Below are 21956 nucleotides of genomic sequence, written 5' to 3'. Positions count from 1 at the left end.
ACCATTATTGCATTTGAATGTAGTATGGCTGAGCGAAACTGAATGACTGATATTCTTTGTATTCCAATTAAAATCGGTAATGTAGATAAGAAAAATGTTTAATTTTAAATACGGGTTAACTGATAATTAGCAAATGTTTTGGTAGGTAAATGATACCGGTAAATTAAAATGTTTTTTGAAATTTTTATTACGCCAATAATTTTTTTATGATACTATAGTTATTAGGTGGAATGAATCATTTGTTAGAAACGATCGATTAGAGGTGTGCGCGTGACACCAAATTGAAATGATCGTGAATCACGATAATCGTCGTGGGTGAATTGTTATGAATCACGAATGTTGTCATAAATCACGAAAAATATCAAGGCTTACGAAAATTGTCATGAGTTACGAGAATTGTCATGAATCGAACGTGAGTGAATCTTTAAACGTTGTTCGTGCGTGACCATGCATGAATGTGTCATGGGAGTGTGTGAGCATGAGGAAAATTTCACTCACGGACACACATCTACTATCGATTCCAATACATAGGATTGATAAAGTTGAAACTTTTTATGTCCTATTAGGTGTAAACAAGTACACCGAACGAATTTTCTTCGTCAAAAGAATGAAAATGTCTTTAAAATTTGTCATTGTTTTACAACCAAAGAAACTTTTCATTAAAAGAACAAAATGTTACGTTTAACGAAATTTGTTCCCCATAGATGTATGTAAAACTTTCGTACCTTTTATGAAAAACTTTCGTAGTACTTTTTTTGTTTATTTCATCTATACTCTTTAAGAATTGCTTCAAAAGAGAGAGCAAGTAAGCAGTTGGTTTTTGAAGTGTGAAAAAGTATAAAACTAAGTGCACGCAAAGAAAAAAAAACGTTTGGAAAACGTGTACCGAAAACGTTTTTCTTTTGTTAGAGTTTTTTGAATTGCTTCGAAAATTTTAAACTTTTATCACCAAAAAAATTCGTTTGTTATAAAATTTTTATTTTTTCAATAAAAAAAGTTATTTTTGAAACAACAACACAGTCCATTTCGTTTATATCAAACACTATTCTTTTGTGACTTTAGGTCTTTAATAAGACACATTTTGCAGTTCAAAATGTAATATACTAAAGGGTGATTCTTTTGAGGTTAGGATTTTCATGCATTAGTATTTGACAGATCACGTGGGATTTCAGACATGGTGTCAAAGAGAAAGATGCTCAGTATGCTTTGACATTTCATCATGAATAGACTTACTAACGAGCCACAACGTCGAATTTTCAGTGAATGGGCCCTAGAAAAGTTGGCAGAAAATCCGCTTTTTTATCGACAAATTTTGTTCAGCGATGAGGCTCATTTCTGGTTGAATGGCTACGTAAATAAGCAAAATTGCCGCATTTGGAGTGAAGAGCAACCAGAAGCCGTTCAAGAACTGCCCATGCATCCCGAAAAATGCACTGTTTGGTGTGGTTTGTACGCTGGTGGAATCATTGGACCGTATTTTTTCAAAGATGCTGTTGGACGCAACGTTACGGTGAATGGCGATCGCTATCGTTCGATGCTAACAAACTTTTTGTTGCCAAAAATGGAAGAACTGAACTTGGTTGACATGTGGTTTCAACAAGATGGCGCTACATGCCACACAGCTCGCGATTCTATGGCCATTTTGAGGGAAAACTTCGGAGAACAATTCATCTCAAGAAATGGACCGGTAAGTTGGCCACCAAGATCATGCGATTTGACGCCTTTAGACTATTTTTTGTGGGGCTACGTCAAGTCTAAAGTCTACAGAAATAAGCCAGCAACTATTCCAGCTTTGGAAGACAACATTTCCGAAGAAATTCGGGCTATTCCGGCCGAAATGCTCGAAAAAGTTGCCCAAAATTGGACTTTCCGAATGGACCACCTAAGACGCAGCCGCGGTCAACATTTAAATGAAATTATCTTCAAAAAGTAAATGTCATGGACCAATCTAACGTTTCAAATAAAGAACCGATGAGATTTTGCAAATTTTATGCGTTTTTTTTTTTTAAAAAAGTTATCAAGCTCTTAACAAATCACCCTTTACAATGTAATGTTGAAATTTTTTTGGGAATCTTCGGAACATATCTGGAATATATATATATAAAAAAAAAAACAAAAAAAAAAAAACTTTGGTCGAAGCAGGGATCGAACCCATGACCCTTGGCATGCAAGTCGGACGTAGCAACCACTGCTCCACGGTGCCAAACTAAATGTTTGTTTCTGTTAAATAAACTTTGTTTATTCGGTTCGTGGGCGCCGCAAGCTATGCTATATAAATATAACTTATATGTATATTTATCTATTGATGACCATAACAGGTACATAGCTCAGTGGTTAGTGTGTTGGCTTACAAAGTGCATGGTCCGCGGTTCGATTCTCCGTCCAGGCGAAAGGTAAAAAAATTTTAAAAATTTATAAAATCGTATAATTTCTTCTACATTGTTGGTATTACAGGAAAAGGTGTTAAGAACTAAAAAAACTCGTGGATGTGAGAAAGATGTGAGGGAAAATGCAATTAGCAAGAAAACAATGTTTTTTTGGAGTTTGTCTTTATGAAATTGTTTTTACATTCTGGAAAAGAATAAACGTTTATCACAAAAAGTATATACTTTTCTTCCAAATACACTTCCTTACAGCGAAAAGCAAATGAGAAACGAACTTTGTTTGTCTAAAATTTCGTTTGGGAGGAAAGAATTATTTTTTTGCGTGTGCACTTTTAAATAAATAACACAAACGAAACAAAATTATATCGAAATAAATCGAAATGAATATTGAACTAAATGGTATTAACTATATTTTAAAATAAAAAAAATGTATAAAACTTGTTTTAAATTTGTTATAAAATCAATTTTTGTCAGTCTCATTGTTTCGTGTTCGTTCTTATATGTAAATTTTATGTAGAGTTTTAGTTATGTCCCCCCTGAAGTCTCCAATTGGATCTTTTGTGGTTTATTAGTTAATATTTCAAGATTCAAATCAGCTGCTTTCTAAAAACTACTGCCCTTGGAGTAAAATCGGGAGATCGGTCTATACGTGGGCTATACCAACACATGGGCTGATTCACCTCATTTCCGTTACATCTAGTTGTGATCCTAAAATAATTGTAGATTTTAAATTTAGGCAAATCGGATAGAAAGTGCGTTTTCTAGAAGCCCAAAAAATAAGATCGGAAGATCGGTATATATAGGGGCTATACCAACACATGAACCTATAACCATCATTTTCTTCACACCTATTTGTGATTCTAAAATACCTCTGTATTTGAAGTTTAAGGCAAATCGGATAATACGGTTTCTAGAAGCCCAAGAAGTAAAATCGGGATATCGGTCTATATGGGGGCTATATAAATACATGGACCGATAGACACCATTTTTGGCACTCCTATTTGCGGTCCTAAAATACCTCTAGTCTATATAGGGTGGCTATACCAAAACGTCATCATTCAATTCCATTTTATCATTAAATAGTCCTGACATAATTATAAAGCCGTGACCGAAGATTCACGATGAGGCCTATACTGGAAGTATTTTTGGCCGCTGACTCCATATAGTACCGACCACTGAATTCAACCGAGGTCGTATTTAGTTCCCTCCAAGACGAATTTCGTGAAGGTCGTCCAAACTCAGTTATTCTTCCGGAATCCATTGAGGCTGGGCGTCAACTGATTGTTATGTTTCCTATCGTGAGGTTTAGATAACCTTAGACGTTAGTAGGTCCAGCATGCATTCAATATTGCATGAATATTTGACCGTCAAATAAAATCCACAGATTTAGATATACACAGTCTCACACAAGTTTACATACGATTAAAGAATTAGTATTTTATTGAAATAATAAAATATTATAAACTATGCATATAGATGCTTTAATTTTTGTAAAATAATTTGAAAACATAGTATTTGTTAATTTTTAACAATATTTTTTTAGTGTGGTTTATAAAAAACAACAAGAAAGATGTTTGGTTAGTAGGTTAAAAACTCAGGGGTATGTAAACTTGTGTAAGACTGTGTAGCTCCCATTTATAAAGGGTGATATGGTCAACATTTGGTCAAGGGAAAACGCGTGTAAATCGGTGAAATCGTTTATTTAAAAAATCAAATTAAATTTCTTTTTCAAGTTCAATTAGTATAAAATTCAGGATAAATATTCAGTTAGGCTTTCGCTTTTCCAAATACGAATTGCCGGGCCTCACGCTTGACACCTGCCATCAGATTTTGTACAGCCACCTAGTCCACCTTCTTCGCCGCAGAAAGCCAGTTTGCCTTGAACTGCTGCTCGTCCTTAGCAGTTTTTTGGTCTTCTTTAGGTTCCGCTTGACAATAGCCCAGTATTTCTCAACTGGGCGGAGCTCTGTCGTGTTGGGAGGGTTCTTGTCCTTGGGAATCACCTGCATGTTGTTGGCGGCGTACCACTCCATGGCCTTTTTACAGTAATTGCAAGATGCCAAATCCGGCCAAAACAGTACGGAACAACCGTGTTTCTTCAGGAAAGGCAGCAGACGTTTATTCAAACACTCTTTCACGTAAATTTCTTGGTTGACAGTCCCGAAAGCTATGAAAATGCTGCTTTTCAAGCCACAGGTACAGATGGCTTGCCAAACCAGATATTTCTTTGCGAACTTTGACAGTTTTATGTGCTTGAAAATATCTGCTACCTTTCCCCTTACTTTTGCCGTATAAAACTCCTGTCCCGGAAGCTGCTTCGAGTCGGCTTTGACGTAGGTTTCGTCGTCCATTACCACGCAGTCAAACTTCGTCAGCATCGTCGTGTACAGCCTCCGGGATCGCGCTTTGGCCGTCGTATTCTGTTTATCATCGCGATTTGGAGTCACTACACGCAAAGAAAAAAAAACGTTTGGAAAACGTGTACCGAAAACGTTTTTCTTTTGTTAGAGTTTTTTGAATTGCTTCCAAAATTTTAAACTTTTATCACCAAAAAAATTCGTTTGTTACCAAATTTTTATTTTTTCAATAAAAAAGTTATTTTTGAAACAACAACACAGTCCATTTCGTTTATATCAAACACTGTTCTTTTCTGACTTTAGGTCTTTAATAAGACACATTTTGCAGTTCAAAATTTAATATACTACAATGAAATGTTGAACATTTTTTCGGAATCTTCCGAACATATCTGGAATATATGTAAAAAACAAAAAAAAAAAACAAAAAAAAAACTTTGGTCGAAGCAGGGATCGAACCCACGACCCTTGGCATGCAAGTCGGACGTAGCAACCACTGCACCACGGTGCCAAACTAAATGTTTGTTTCTGTTAAATAAACTTTGTTTATTCGGTTCGTGGGCGCCGCAAGCTATGCTATATAAATGTAACTTATATGGATATTTATCTATTGATGACCATAACAGGTACATAGCTCAGTGGTTAGTGTGTTGGCTTACAAAGTGCATGGTCCGCGGTTCGATTCTCCGTCCAGGCGAAAGGTAAACAAAATTTTAAAAATTTATAAAATCGTATAATTTCTCCTACATTGTTGGTATTACAGGAAAAGGTGTTAAGAACTAAAAAACATCGTGGGTGTGAGAAAGATATGAGGGAAAATGCAATTAGCAAGAAAACAATGTTTTTTTTAAGTTTGTCCTTATGAAATTGTTTCTACATCCTGGAAAAGAATAAACGGTTATCACAAAAAGTATATACTTTTCTCCCAAATACACTTCCTTACATCGAAAAGCAAATGAGAAACGAACTTTGTTTGTCTAAAATTTCGTTTGGGAGGAAAGAATTATTTTTTTGCGTGTACCTTCTTGTAAGTCGATAGTCTGGCTCGTTATTTTTGGCTCGATGCACGGTTGTAGACGATACACTCAGCTTATTTGCTGCATCTCGGAGGGAGAGAGGTTAGGTTTTCGCTTGAAACTACCGGCAACTCCTTTGTCGTCTCAGCGGCTTCCGGTTTTCGATTTCCCCCCAATCCAGACTTCCTGGCTGTCGACAAACGTTCCCCAAACACTTTAATTACATTTGTAACGGTTCATTTGGCAACTTTTAGCAATTTTGCCAGATTTGCGTGCGAGTAGCTCGGATTTTCGCGATGCGCGAGCAAAATTTTGATACGCTGCTCTTCTTGCTTGGACGGCATTTTGACAACTGAAGAGTGAATTCCAAAATGCAAAATGCAAAATTGAAAGAAATACGTCAAGTTTATATTGACCAAATTTTGACCGTATCACCCTTTATGTATCGGCCGATTTTCCAAAATTTGGCCATAATAGCCTTATTTTATAACCGATCGTACTCAAATTTTATACAAGGTAATCTTCTGTGGTATCAACCAAACCTGTTAAATATCATCCAAATCGGTTCAGATTTAGATGTAACTCTCCGAATATAAAAAAATTTCGCCCTAATAACCTTATTTTTGACCATAATGCCCTCATTTCTTAACCGATCTTACTCAAGCTTAGCACAAGGCAATCTTCTATTAAATTAATCAAACCTGCGAAATATCATCTAAATTGGTTCAGATTTAGATATAGCTCTGATATATTATGTATCGCCCGATTTTCCCAAATTTCAAACTTACAGACCTACATATAGCTCTTACATAAATATTTTAACCGATTTTCACAAATTTGATTAAATTTACCCACACTAATTGAGCGATTTTCTCTTTTGTTTAACAATGGACTCAAAATAAGTTGCATACTAACTCTGTAGGTTTTGATTGAGATAAAGCTCCCATAAACATGTACCATTTAAAATGCTCAGGGTTACTAATTCAGTAATGTGGTTTAGGGTATTATAGTCATCCCCGCCTGACTTTCTAAAGGGTGATTCTTTTGAGGTTAGGATTTTCATGCATTAGTATTTGACAGATCACGTGGGATTTCAGACATGGTGTCAAAGAGAAAGATGCTCAGTATGCTTTGACATTTCATCATGAATAGACTTACTAACGAGCAACGCTTGCAAATCATTGAATTTTATTACCAAAATCAGTGTTCGGTTCGAAATGTGTTTCGCGCTTTACGTCCGATTTATGGTCTACATAATCGACCAAGTGAGCAAACAATTAATGCGATTGTGACCAAGTTTCGCACTCAGTTTACTTTATTGGACATTAAACCAACCACACGAATGCGTACAGTGCGTACAGAAGAGAATATTGCGTCTGTTTCTGAGAGTGTTGCTGAAGACCGTGAAATGTCGATTCGTCGCCGTTCGCAGCAATTGGGTTTGTGTTATTCGACCACATGGAAGATTTTACGCAAAGATCTTGGTGTAAAACCGTATAAAATAAGCTCGTGCAAGAACTGAAGCCGAACGATCTGCCACAACGTCGAATTTTCAGTGAATGGGCCCTAGAAAAGTTGGCAGAAAATCCGCTTTTTTATCGACAAATTTTGTTCAGCGATGAGGCTCATTTCTGGTTGAATGGCTACGTAAATAAGCAAAATTGCCGCATTTGGAGTGAAGAGCAACCAGAAGCCGTTCAAGAACTGCCCATGCATCCCGAAAAATGCACTGTTTGGTGTGGTTTGTACGCTGGTGGAATCATTGGACCGTATTTTTTCAAAGATGCTGTTGGACGCAACGTTACGGTGAATGGCGATCGCTATCGTTCGATGCTAACAAACTTTTTGTTGCCAAAAATGGAAGAACTGAACTTGGTTGACATGTGGTTTCAACAAGATGGCGCTACATGCCACACAGCTCGCGATTCTATGGCCATTTTGAGGGAAAACTTCGGAGAACAATTCATCTCAAGAAATGGACCGGTAAGTTGGCCACCAAGATCATGCGATTTGACGCCTTTAGACTATTTTTTGTGGGGCTACGTCAAGTCTAAAGTCTACAGAAATAAGCCAGCAACTATTCCAGCTTTGGAAGACAACATTTCCGAAGAAATTCGGGCTATTCCGGCCGAAATGCTCGAAAAAGTTGCCCAAAATTGGACTTTCCGAATGGACCACCTAAGACGCAGCCGCGGTCAACATTTAAATGAAATTATCTTCAAAAAGTAAATGTCATGGACCAATCTAACGTTTCAAATAAAGAACCGATGAGATTTTGCAAATTTTATGCGTTTTTTTAAAAAAAAAAAGTTATCAAGCTCTTAACAAATCACCCTTTACTTTACTAGTGAAAATGTTCTTTTTGGATCCGGAAGTAGTGCATTGGCGCAGAAGCAATGAATTTAACACAGGCTTGTCATAGGACGGATGTCCACCATTTCAACAGCCGTTGCACTGATTTTGTGTCACTCCTTACTCTGTGATTCAAATTCAGTGTTTTGGATGTGAATTAAAAAATGTATTCATATTTTGACAAATAAATAATTTTTATAATTTTTTATGATTTTTAATGCATTCTAACGCTTGTCCGAATATTTCAAAGAAATATTTTGAAAAATTCGTAATATTTATTGAATGGATTTTGAATTGTTTTCGACAAAATTTCAATAATTTGTACCATTTTATTATAGCTTGATCTGGTTTTAACCTTTTTGAAACAAAAAAATTAAATTTACCCATTATAAATATGAAAAAAGCGAGTTATAAATAATTGAATTAAAAGAACTTCCTGTGTAGTTGAAATAAAGAACCTGCCAAAGATGTTGTACATCTGTTGGAAGTGCTTTTAAAGTTGTGCCTTTGGAAGAACTTCCAAATTTTTTTGCTGGGTTGTTTTTGTATTTCTATTCTATTAGATTAAACCTATCTTTACCCCCTCATTATTTTCATTTCTTACAGGTTCGTGGTACATTAAAATCATGGACCAAATTATGGTGTGTTCTAAAGCCAGGGCTACTATTGCTCTACAAAAGCCCCAAAGTCAAAAGTAGCCATTGGGTGGGCACAATATTGCTAACATCATGCCAAGTGATTGAAAGGCCCAGCAAGAAAGATGGTTTCTGCTTTAAACTCTTTCATCCATTGGAACAGTCAATATGGGCTCCACGAGGACCCGATAAGGAAACCATAGGTATGTATAGATTCTGAAATTGTGTGGGTGAAATTAATTAAAATGAAATATTTTGTCCACTTGTAGGAGCTGTAGTACAACCTCTGCCAACAGCCTATTTAATATTTCGGGCACCTAGTCAAGCAGCCGGTAAATGTTGGATGGATGCTTTAGAGTTATCGCTACGTTGTTCGGGTCTTCTATTACGTTCCAATTCTTCTCCTGGCCCTAATCAAGGACCTGGTGCCATTGAAGCATCTATATCTCATGAAACGCAATGGTCTGAAGCGGATTATGAAAAACATTTCAATGACCAAGGTAAGTTATATCCCATACGATTGAGCATGCCAATTTATTTTGCTTTAACTAATTTTTCCAAATTCTCACAATTCAAACAAACAAACCTAACCTAACACGAAATAAGAAAAATTACAAAAAATGCTTCGTAAGACACAATATCTTACGGTACCCAATATAGGCGATGAAGGTGGTAGTTCTGATACAAGTACTAATTATCCATCACGATCACAAACACCTTTACTCCAACAACTATACATAACCATGACCAACTGGGAACGCATGGTGGCTGAGAATGCTAACCAATTAAAAAAATCCACACATTTACCCACATTTCGCAAGAAATCAAAAAGTCCAGCAATGGATCACTTCGATTTTAGTGAAGTGTCTAGTGTGGACTTTTCACCCAAGAAAACTCCTCACGAATCGTTGAAAATTGTAAAGAAACGTAAACATCATTTATCGAGATCGTCTTCATTGCGTTCGATTCGAAAGTCGTCATCATCTACATCGTCGACTTCAGATGAAGAGTATAATAGAATGATGGGTTTGATTCCGAGCATTATTATTGATTCACGTTCAGTTAGTGCTCCACCGGGTATTATGAATTGTTTTTGATATCGTATATTTTTGATTTGATTCGCTTTTATAAGATTCATAAGTAGAAATGGCTATTGATGATGATAGTAATGAATAATCAACCTCATCATAATGTTCATATTCATAATTCCCAGCTCCATTAAAACATATGTATTTGCCAATAAAGTTGTATATGCAAAGATACAAATTATTCAGGTGAATCCCGATTTAAAGATAAATATGTCACATTAAAGTCTATTAGAATTCCTCCAATAATTCACATCATGAGCAAGATCACACATAAATTAAAATTGTTCTACGTAAACATTTTTGACAAAATCTTCTTTTAGAATTAACGCACGGAAAACAAATTAAATAAAATTTGAAACAATGATTTTCATTAATAGTATGAAATATTTCTTCATAATCATAACTATAACGAAAAGTTTTGTTGTATTTATGAAATTGTTTCGGCGGCTCAATTGTAAAGGCCCATTCTATCAGTATTATATTTTTGGGTAAGATAATATAATTAAAGTTAAACGTGACTACAACTAAATTATTTTTCTTAGTCCTAAGAAACCATCCATGATAAATGTAATAGCTTCAACTTCGATTTTGACCAAGGGCCTAAAACCAGGGACTAAACCCTTTTTTATACCCTCCACCATTGGATGGGGGTATATTAACTTTGTCATTCTGTTTGTAACACATCGAAATATTGCTCTAAGACCCCACAAAGTGTATATATTCTGGGTCGTGGTGAAATTCTGAGTCGATCTGAGCATGTCCGTCCGTCCGTCTGTTGAAATCACGCTAATTTCCGAACGAAACAAGCTATCGACTTGAAACTTGGTACAAGTAGTTGGTATTGATGTAGGTCGGATGGTATTGCAAATGGGCCATATCGGTCTACTTTTACGTATAGCCCCCAAATAAACGGACCCCCCAATCCTCTAAGAAAAGCAAATTTCATCCGATCCGGCTGAAATTTGGTACATGGTGTTAGTATATGGTCTCTAACAACCATGCAAAAATTGGTCCACATGGGTCCATAATTATATATAGCCCCCATATAAACCGATCCCCCGATTTGGCTTTCGGAGCTTCTAAGAGAAGCAAATTTCATCCGATCCGGCAGAAATTTGGTACATGGCGTGAGTATATGGTCTCTAACAACCATGCAACCCCCATATAAACCGATCCCCCGATTTCGCTTGCGGAGCTTCTAAGAGAAGCAAATTTCATCCGATCCGGCTGAAATTTGGTACATGGTGTTGGTATATGGTCTCTAACAACCATGCAAAAATTGGTCCACATCGGTCCTTAATTATATATAGCCCCCATATAAACCGATCCCCCGATTGGGTTTGCGGAGTCTCTAAGAGAAGCAAATTTCATCCGATCCGGCTGAAATTTGGTACATGGTGTTAGTATATGGTCTCTAACAACCATACAGGAATTGGTCTACATCGGTCCATAATTATATATAGCCCCCATACAAACCGATCACCAGATTTGACCTCCAGAGCCTCTTGGAAGACCAAAATTCATCTGATTCAGTTGAAATTTGGTACGTGGTGTTAATATATGGCCTCAAACACCCGTGCATAAATTGGTCGAAATCGGTCCATAATTATATATAGCCCCCATATAAACCGATCCCCAGATTTGACCTCCGGAGCCCCTTGGAAGAGCAAAATTCATCCGATTCGGTTAAAATTTGGTACGTAATGTTAGTATATGGTATCCAACAACCATGCAGGAATTGGAAGCAAAATTCATCCGATCTAGTTGAAATTTGGTACGTGGTGGTAGTATATGATATTTAACAACCATGCCAAAAGTGGTCCATATCGGTCCATAATCATATATAGGCTCCATATAAACCGATCCCGAAATTTGGTTTTGGAGCCCCATGGCCGTTAACAACCATGCCTAACTAAGTCCATATCGGTCTATAGTTATATATAGCCCTCAAATAAATCGATCCCCAATCACAAAAAAATGGTCCATATCAAGTTCACAATTGTATATAGCCCCAAATGTAAGCGACCCCCATATTTCAATTCTGGCTCTAAACGTACCGTGCAAAAGTCCACATCGATTCGTAATTATTTGTAGACTTACCTATACAAACCTTTTTTGTCTAATATATACCACGTATGGACTAACTCACAATTTAGAAAACGATGTTAAGAAGTTTTAAGATACCACAACCCAAGTAATTCGATTGTGGATGACAGTCTTTCGTAGAAGTTTCTACGCAATCCATGGTGGAGTGTACATAAGATTCGGCCTGACCGAACTTATGGTCGTATTTACTTGTTAACTTTTATTTTAGTTCAAGAAAATTATGTTTTAGTAAAAATTACCCTAATATCAGAAACCTTCCTTCACTATTTAGTACGTTTGGTGGGTGGGGGGTCCCTAAATCTGCTACCCTAGTTTACACGCTGTTCGACCATTGCATTCTATGAAAATTTAAAGCAAATCGGTATAGCATAGTCGGATTTTCAAAATTTTCTACATATGTAAAATTTTCTATATAAAATTGATCACCTTATAGTAAATAAGATAGGTGCCCATAATCTTATTTTTCCGTTGCTAAGCCGAAAAGCAGATTTGGCCTTATAAGGCAATTGCAACACGAAAATGTCGAGAATTGGCCATCAGCTTCCAATGAAGGGACTACAAGCACAGTTGCCACAATTTGTAGAACTCTACCAAAACTGGTAGATTTTTTAATGTTTGGTAGATTGGTAGAATATTCAAAATATTATTTTCCAAATTTTCTATAGAAATAAATGTTTGACAAATTTTCTATACTAATAAAATTTTGACAAAATTTTCTATAGAAATAAAATTTTGACAAAATTTTCTATAGAAATAAAATTTTGAAAAAAATTTTCTATAGAAATAAAATTTTGACAAAATTTTCTATAGAAATAAAATTTTGACACAATTTTCTATAGAAATAAAATTTTGACAAAATTTTCTATAGAAATACAATTTTGACAAAATTTTCTATAGAAATCAAATTTTTCTCATTCGTATTTGTTATTTATTCTGATAATTGGTTGATAGTTTTGCTGCAAGTAGAGTATGCTGATGAGGAATGTGGTAATTCCGAAACGTGCGTCCTCCAACCATCTTGCAGTCTATAGGCCTTTGCCCAAATTAATGTGACAAACATTCTTTTCCTCTGTTGGTTAAGCTACACTTGTAGTTTAGTCAATGTATGGTTTTAAGCTGAAATCAAAGAAATCAAATTTTGGCAAAATTTTCTATAGAAATAAAATTTTGGCAAAATTTTCTATAGAAATAAAATTTTGACAAAATTTTCTATAGAAATATAATTTTGACAAAATTTTCTATAGAAATAAAATTTTGGCAAAATTTTCTATAGAAATAAAATGTTGACAAAATTTTCTCTAGAAATAAAACTTTTACAAAATTTTCTATAGAAATAAAATTTTGACAAAATTTTCTATAGAAATAAAATTTTTACAAAATTTTCTATAGAAATAAAATTTTTACAAAATTTTCTATAGAAATAAAATTTTTACAAAATTTTTTATAGAAATAAAACTTTGACAAATTTTTCTATAGAAATAAAACTTTGACAAAATTTTCTATAGAAATAAAATTTTGACAAAATTTTCTATAGAAATAATATTTTGACAAAATTTTCTATAGAAATAAAAAATTTGACCAATTTTTTTATAGAAATACAATTTTGACAAAATATTCTATAGAAATAAAATTTGGACAAAATTTTCTATAGAAATACAATTTTGACAAATTTTTCTATAGAAATAAAACTTTGACAAAATTTTCTATAGAAATCAAATTTTGACAAAATTTTCTATAGAAATCAAATTTTGGCAAAATTTTCTATAGAAATAAAATTTTGACAAAATTTTCTATAGAAATCAAATTTTGACAAAATTTTCTATAGAAATAAAATTTTGAGAAAAATTTCTATAGAAATACAATTTTTAGAAAATTTTCTATAGTAATAAAATTTTTAGAAAATTTTCTATAGTAATAAAATTTTTAGAAATTTTTCTTTAGAAATAAAATGTTGACATAATTTTCGATAGAAATAAAATTTTGACAAAATTTTTTATAGAAATAAAATTTGGATAAAAATTTCTATAGTAATAAAATTTTGACAAAAACTTCTATAGAAATAATATTTAGATACAAATTTCTATAGAAATAAAATTTGGATAAATTTTTTATAGAAATAAAATTTTGACAAAATTTTCTATAGAAATAAAATTTTGACAAAATTTTCTATATAAAAAAAATGTTGACAAAATTTTCTATAGAAATAAAATTTTGACAAAATTTTCTATTGAAATAAAATTTTTACAAAATTTTCTATAGAAATAAAATTTTGACAAAATTTTCTATAGAAATAAAATTTTGACAACTTTTTCTATAGAAATACAATTTTTAGAAAATTTTCTATAGTAATAAAATTTTTAGAAAATTTTCTATAGTAATAAAACTTTTAGAAAATTTTCTATAGAAATAAAATTTTGACATAATTTTCTATCGAAATAAAATTTTGACAAAATTTTTTATAGAAATAAAATTTTGACAATTTTCTATAAAAATACAATGTTGACAAAATTGTCTATAGAAATAAAATTTTGATAAAATTTTCTATAGCAATAAAATTTTAATTTAAAAATTTCTATAGTAATAAAATTTTGACAAAAACTTCTATAGACATAATATTTAGACAAAAATTTCTATAGAAATAAAATTTTGATAAAATTTTCTATAGAAATAAAATTTTGACAAAATTTTCTATAGAAATAAAATTTTGACAAAATATTAATAAAATTGTGACAAAATTTTCTATATAAATAAAATGTTGACGAAATTTTCTATAGAATTAAAATTTTGACAAAAATTTCTATAGAAATAAAATTTTTACAAAATGTTCTTTTTTTTCAATTTATAAATTCATATTTATTGGTTATTAATTCATATTTATTTTTAATGCTTTCTTTATAATAGTTGTAATCTGTTGCTTTTAAATTAAAACGTATATGTAATATTTATACATACCGTGAATATGAATGTATAAAATTATCCTAAAAGTTGAAAAATAGACTTGTTCATATTTTTAAAACGTCGGAAACCCTACTTTTTCTATTTTGATTATAATTCTCATATTTTCCTATCCTGTTGTAAATATCTATTCTGTTCATTCGTGACTCGAGTTAATCCCTTGAATCGTGAACAAAATTCAAAGGAACTCTCGTGACTGGGATTAAATTAAATATATAGAACGTGAGCATGAGTAAAATATAAAATCTTGAATGTGCGTGAATGGCAATGGTTGCCAATTCACGCTAGTCCGGTAGCCACAACTTTTACTTAAATTGTTGACGTTAATTTTACCGTCGAAAAATATACTATGTTTGCTATTTATTTACCGTAGCTCATTTCATAGTCGTGAGTTACGTGAATTAGTCACCAGGCGCATGAATTGTCATGAATCGAGCTGGAGCTTGAGTCTTTAAAAATAATACTATGAAGTTTGATCCAATTAGGTCATAAGTCCCAGATTTATAGCCCTTAAACAACTCATACAAAATAACAAAATTCTCCTATATAGATGTTTTAAATCGAGTGTGTAATTTGTTACTATTTCAATAAACTTTTATCAGATAAAACAAAACAAAAAATAGTTCAACATCAAATATTCTAACCTAAAAACAGTCCTTGAGTCATGTACGCTAACTACCAACTCAAAAAGCAATTTCACACATAATTACATTTATTCCGTCATGCATAAAATGCCGTATTATTTTGAAATATAGATACTATTTAGAAGTCATAAAATTTTACAATATATGTTAAAAAGTCGATATTCGACTTTTTACTTATTTACCTTTAGATCTGGATGCTGACAGTCAAACAGAGGCACCGGCTGGTATCATGTCTGGAGTGGATACAGATTCTGATTCGGATGGCAATGATAATGCGGTTGATAATCAATTACAAGCAATTGATAATGAGGAGCCCATAGAGACACCATATATTCCATCACCCGAAGAAGAACTTAATACGGTAAAAAAAAGAGTCTATATAGGTCCAAAATGCCCCTGTTTATGGTTTCTAATGATTATTATTTTTTATGTTTCTTATAGACAAGCGGCGAACAAGTCGAAGAATTGGCCGAGGAGAATAAGAGTTTAATTTGGTGTTTGGTTAAACAGGTCCGTCCAGGTATGGATTTGAGTAAAGTTGTTTTGCCCACTTTCATATTGGAACCACGTTCGTTTTTGGATAAACTTTCTGATTCATATTATCATGCTGATATCCTTTCAAGGTATGTATGTTTTTAATGCAGTCCAAACTAGGTTAGGTAAATGTGATGGCCTCTTTATTATCATCGGTGGATTATGATACCACATTAACTACAAGTACCTATTACATATTATTTATATATATATTTTCAGAGCTGTTCTTGAAGATGATCCATTTACACGCATGAAATTGGTTGTACAATGGTATCTTTCGGGATTCTATAAGAAGCCCAAAGGTCTTAAGAAACCCTATAATCCCATACTCGGAGAAACATATCGCTGTTATTGGGAACATGACAATGGCAGTCGTACTTATTACATTGCTGAGCAGGTCTCACATCATCCACCGGTATCGGCATTCTATGTAACAAATCGCCAAGAAGGTTTCTGCATCAGCTGTTCCATCTTGGCCAAATCAAAATTTTATGGCAATAGCACTTCAGCAGTGCTAGAGGGTGTGGCTACGCTAACTCTCTTGCCGCGAGGCGAAAGTTATACACTAACCACACCTTATGCCCATTGCAAAGGTATTCTCATGGGTACTTTATCTATGGAATTGGGTGGCAAGATAAATATCGAATGTGAGAATACAGGCTACAAGACAGAACTAGAATTTAAGTTGAAGCCTTTCTTGGGCGGTGCCGATAGTACTAACATAGTTGCGGGTAAAATTCGTTTGGGTAAAGAAACTTTGGCTACCATCTCCGGCCATTGGGATGCTGAGATGCGTATTAAAGACGCCAAAACGGGTGAAGATTCAATCTTGTTTGCAGCGAATAAAGAAACAATGAAGCAACGCTTGATGCGTTATGTTGTGCCAATAGAATCACAATTGCCGAATGAATCGGAACGTTTATGGAATTTAGTTTCGGCAGCCATTAGAAGGGATGACCAGGTGGGCGCTACAGAAGAAAAGACAGTATTGGAAGAGTCCCAACGTAATGCTGCCAAAGAGCGTAAGGTAACATTAACCGAATGGGAACCACAACATTTCCAACAGGATATCATAACTGGAAAGGTAAGTTGAACATTGAATTGAAATAATGGACTTTTAATTGTTACACCTGCTGCCCCTTGTTTTGGAAATTATTTATGTTAATTATTTTGTTTATCTAATAACAATGAATTGAAACATTGAAAATATTAGAATGCTTAGTTGTTGGCGTGACTAGAAGGATGTTTGTGGGTCTATACCACCACCACAACAATTTTAGCCGCCACCCCTCTAAATATTCATAGACCATTAATATTGGTCTCTGGAGGAGAATATGTGAAACCTTCAATTTGAGAAGAATATCAAATTAATTTCAGATTTTTTCTATGCTTATTAAAATTTTTTTAACTAATTTATTTTACATATTTTGTTTTTCTTTCCCAGTGGATCTACAAATACGCTGATTTACGACCATGGGATCCCCGTAACGATGTCAAGCAATATGAATGGGATTACAAGATCTTAACAAAAACACGACATCAGGCGCCCATGGTTAGGACCGCGAGTATTGTTAGCGTTGATCCCATGCATGTGATACGCAATTGTGCTTCTGATCAAAGACAATCATCGTTAGCCATCATGAAGGCAAAACGTAAAACTAAACAATTATCAAAACTAGCAAATGATCCAAATAATTCGGATTCAAGCCAGTCACAAGATGACCTTAATGATCAACATGTTTCATCACATACTGTCAGAAAGTAAGTAACATACATATGAAAAATAATTAATATAAAAAGTACACTTTTAAAAAATAAGTTAACAGCACTAATGGCGGATAGGAGCATGCTCTTCCTCCATCATGGGCTCTAATGTAAAAAAAATTGCTAATCGAAGACAAAACTACAATTTAACTGGATCAATTCTTTGGAAGCCTATAATGGTTGTTGTTGTAGTAGTTTTTAATGTAATTTCATCCATTTTGTTATATGCTTTGGTACTAATGTCCAGATCAAGGAATTCTGCGACAAGGGTGGGGAGCGTCCAGACTGATCTGGTGGTGAGTCGGGTAGATTTAGCTGGACAAGCGAAAAGGTGACGAGTGTCATGTGGCCCTTGGTTACAGATGGGACACATGTCAGGTACGCTGTTATCAATCACTGATAGGTAGGAATTGAGGCGGCTGTATTTGCCTGATCTTAGTTGGGTCAAAACTACCCTGGTCCGAGGCAGGTCTCTTTCCTCTGGTACTATGGGCGGTGAGTCGGGTAGGTTTAGCTGGGCAAGCGAAAAGGTGACGAGTGTCATGGGGCCCTTGGCTACAGATGGGACACATGTCAGCTACGCTCTTATCAATCACTGATAGGTAGGAATTGAGGCGGGTGTATTTGCCTGATCTTAGTTGGGCCAAAACTACCCTGCCGCGGGAAGTCTCTACTATGGGCGGTGGTCGGACTCCGACAGTGTTGCCATAGAAATTTTTTGGTTTACCCTACAAGGACAAAAAAAGTTCCCTACTTTCCCAAAAAAATTTCCCTACAAATTCCCCTACAATACTAAATAAAATTTTGACAAAATTTTCTATAGAAATAAAATTTTGACAAAATTTTCTACAGAAATAAAGTTTTGACACACTTTCTATTCCTGCTGTAGAGCAACCAAAATGTAAAAATTATTAAAAATTGTATTGAATGAAAAAGTCCCTACATTGTGTTCATACGTCCCTACAAGACGCTAAATATTAGAAAATAACCTACATGTAGGGAATTTCCCCTCCTTCTGGCAATACTCACCGCTTTAGCTACAGTATCCTCATGAATCCTGTTCAGACCTGTCTGATGTTCCGCCTGATCTAGAGGTTCACTTTTGTAACGCTGGATCTCGGGCTCTAGAAGGTGAAGATCAACCCTTACATTCCTGCGTGGAGGTTGCCTATCCACAAGATGGTGATTTGGATGACAACGTCGATAGCAGTCCAGGAGGTACTGCTTTGACAACATGTAGTTGTGTCGACGCACCGGGATGATCCGCAAAAGGTGATCCAGGGGTGTACTGCGGAGACATCCTGTTGCAGTTCTAAGGGCAGTGTTCTGACAGGTCTGGATGTTATTCCACTGCGTGTCGCTTTTCTGAGGTGTCCACACAGGCGCTGCATAGTTTACACTGACCGCCCAATTGCCTTATACGAAGTCAACAAGGTTTCTTTGACCGCACCCCAAGTACTGCCGGCAAGTGACTTGAGGACCTTATTTCTACCGCGGAGCTTGTTACAAATTGCAGTGGCATGGGCAGATGACTTAAAAAGGCTGTCGAATGTCACCCCGAGTATATTGGGGTAGGAATTATTTCGCCATCGACACTAACATTCAACTGCCTACGTACTTCCGCCGTCCATGTAGTGAACAGTGTGGCTGAAGATTTGGTGGCGGATATCCTCAAATACCTAGCAGTGAAATAACTGGTAAGATCAGCAATGTAGACGTTTAAACAATCGCATATGTCATCAACAATGGGCCCGGATGCCAGGATTGTACAGTCGTCCGTATATGATACAATCTCGACGCCGTCAGGAGGGGGTGGAATTGAGGACAGGTAGAGATTAAATAGTGCCGGAGATATCACCCCATCCTGGGGAACTCCCTGTTTAACTCTACGGGGTTTTGACTTCTTGTCCCTGAATTCCACGTACGACTGGCATCCTCACAGATAATTCAGAACCCAACGCGTGTTCCTGCCGGTTCCGTATCGAATGTCTTCGATAGTTCAAGCGCCACGAGGACCGTCCTGTGACACGGCTTGAACTGCTTGAGTCCCATATTAATGTGTGCTGAAATGGCATGCAAGGCTGTCGTCGTACCATGAACCTGGCGGAATCCATGTTGATGGTGGGCAGCTGGAAAATTCTCCACAAGGGTGGGGAGGAGTAGTGCCTCAATTGTCTTGGCTACTGGCGAGAGAAGGGATATCGGTCTGTACGATTCACCCTTGCTCGAGTGTTTGCCTGGTTTCAGTAGTGGAATCACTCTACCCATTTTCCACACATCGGGTATAATGAGAGATTCTAAGGACAAATTGAGGAGTCTGGTCAAGTACTCAACTCCCAGTATTTCCAGATGCTTCAGCATTAGCATTGAAATTCCGTCAGGGCCCAGCGCCTTGGAAGGTTTCCCGCTTTTGATAACATTGGTAACATCGGCTGTGGTAAATTGTGGGGTGTCTAGGAGTCCACGTATGCGACGAGTGGCTCTCCTTTTCGCTCTATCACTCTCGGGATGCTCGACAAACTGTTGGTGGAAGAATTTGGCGCATCTCTTCGGATCAGTCACGGTCACGTCGCCAAAGGTGACTGAAATCCCATCATCCCTCGTAGAGGGTTCGAGAGGGCTCTCACTGTTGACCACAATTTACCTATTTCTGGGCCTAGGTTACATTGCTTCAGGTGCTCTAACCATGTGTTCCGCTTATGCTCGTCGACTATCTTACTAATCTCTACATTCAGTTCCCTGATTCTAGGGTCAGCAGGGTTAGCACGAAGCCGTTCATCACGCTTGTCTGCGAGTCCCGTCGCTTCAGCTGGGAAGTTGGGCCTCACTTGGGCAATTCGACCAGCGGGTATGAAGCGAGCGGCTGCTGCGTTGATGGTGTCCCGGAACACCCTCTGGCCAACATGAGAGGGGGCGGGAGCCCACTGAAGCAGAGATCTGTGTATTGTCTGACTCCTTCCGAGTTGGTTTTCTTTTGATTGATAAACGTCCGGCATTCAGAGGTTATGAAATCGGAGAGTCGGTTAATGGTGAGAATTATGGGGAGGTGGTCTGATCCCAATGAAATAACGGGTTGCCAGGAACGTCATTTATCAGATAAGGCGATGCTAAAGATAAATCTGGCGAACTACTGCAATCACCCATAATTCTCGTGGGGGCCTCTTTGATCACCATACAACTACATGTTGTCAAAGCAGTATCTCCTGGGTTGTTATCGCAGTAATCATCCAAACCACCATCTTATGGATACACAACCACCACCCAGGAACGTAAGGGTTGATATACATATTCTAGAGCGCTAGATCCAGCGCTATAAAAGAGAGCCTCTAGATCAAACAGCGTACCAGGCAGGTTTGAACAGGATTCATGAGGATACTGTAGCTGAAGCGGTGAGAAGCTACAAGGTTAATCCTGTTCTTGGAGTCCGACCACCGCCCATAGCACCGGAGGAAAGAGACCTCCCACGGCAGACTAGGGTAGTTTTGGCCCAATTAAGATCAGGCAAGTGCAGCCGCCTCAATTCCTACTTATCGGTGATTGATAGCAGCGTAGCTGACGTTTGTCCAATTTGCAACCAAGGGCCACACGACACGCGTCATCTTTTCTCTTGCCCAGCCAAACCAACCCGACTTACCACCAGATCACTCTGGACACACCCCATCTTAGTCGCAGAGTTCCTTGATCTGCCAACAAGCTGATGTACCAAGCGTATAACATGAAATGGATGAGATCACAATAAACTGTTACAACAACAACAACAACCATACAAATGTGGAGTCATCTATCTGCTCAGCGAAAGCTATGCCTCTCTGATCATTACGTAGGAGGGAATGCCAAAGTTCATGGTGGGCATTAAAGTCTCCTAGAATCAATCGGTTATGCCCGCACAATAGCCACTCAATGTTTGGGCAATAACCTGGAGCACAGCTACCAACCGGCAGTATATGCACATATATGTAGGGGTCACTAGTGTCTGGTACAAGCGGGATAGGTCCGACGGCCCACTGCTGCTGTCGTGGTGCATCAGGTTTCGGCAGACTTAACAGTACCATGGTCCGGGGTTTTCCTCTATCCCGGCTCGGATCAACAGCAAACGGAGAAGGCACCTTCTCCAACACAAAAAT

The 21956-nt window shown here is 36.2% G+C and overlaps 1 protein-coding gene across 9 annotated transcripts in view; it reads left to right on the top strand.

Annotated features, from left to right (window-relative positions):
- Orp8 (Oxysterol-binding protein-related protein 8) overlaps positions 1–21956 on the top strand; it is a 143266-nt gene that overhangs the window by 94793 nt on the left and 26517 nt on the right. For 5 of the 9 annotated variants that reach the window (XM_075292350.1, XM_075292351.1, XM_075292354.1 and 2 more), the window contains 7 exons: positions 8713–8944; positions 9011–9241; positions 9348–9818; positions 15723–15895; positions 15976–16157; positions 16288–17152; positions 17513–17829. In XM_075292350.1, coding sequence (XP_075148465.1) covers positions 8713–8944; positions 9011–9241; positions 9348–9818; positions 15723–15895; positions 15976–16157; positions 16288–17152; positions 17513–17829 — 2471 coding nt within the window. Of the gene's footprint in view, positions 1–8712; positions 8945–9010; positions 9242–9347; positions 9819–15689; positions 15896–15975; positions 16158–16287; positions 17153–17512; positions 17830–21956 lie in introns of all 9 variants that reach the window. The other 4 variants (XM_075292356.1, XM_075292359.1, XM_075292358.1 and 1 more) reach the window with 3 other exon arrangements.

Source organism: Haematobia irritans, chromosome 1, assembly GCF_050003625.1.
Source record: "Haematobia irritans isolate KBUSLIRL chromosome 1, ASM5000362v1, whole genome shotgun sequence".
In the NCBI taxonomy this organism is placed as follows: domain Eukaryota; kingdom Metazoa; phylum Arthropoda; class Insecta; order Diptera; family Muscidae; genus Haematobia; species Haematobia irritans.
This window is presented reverse-complemented; position numbering and strand designations above follow the sequence as displayed.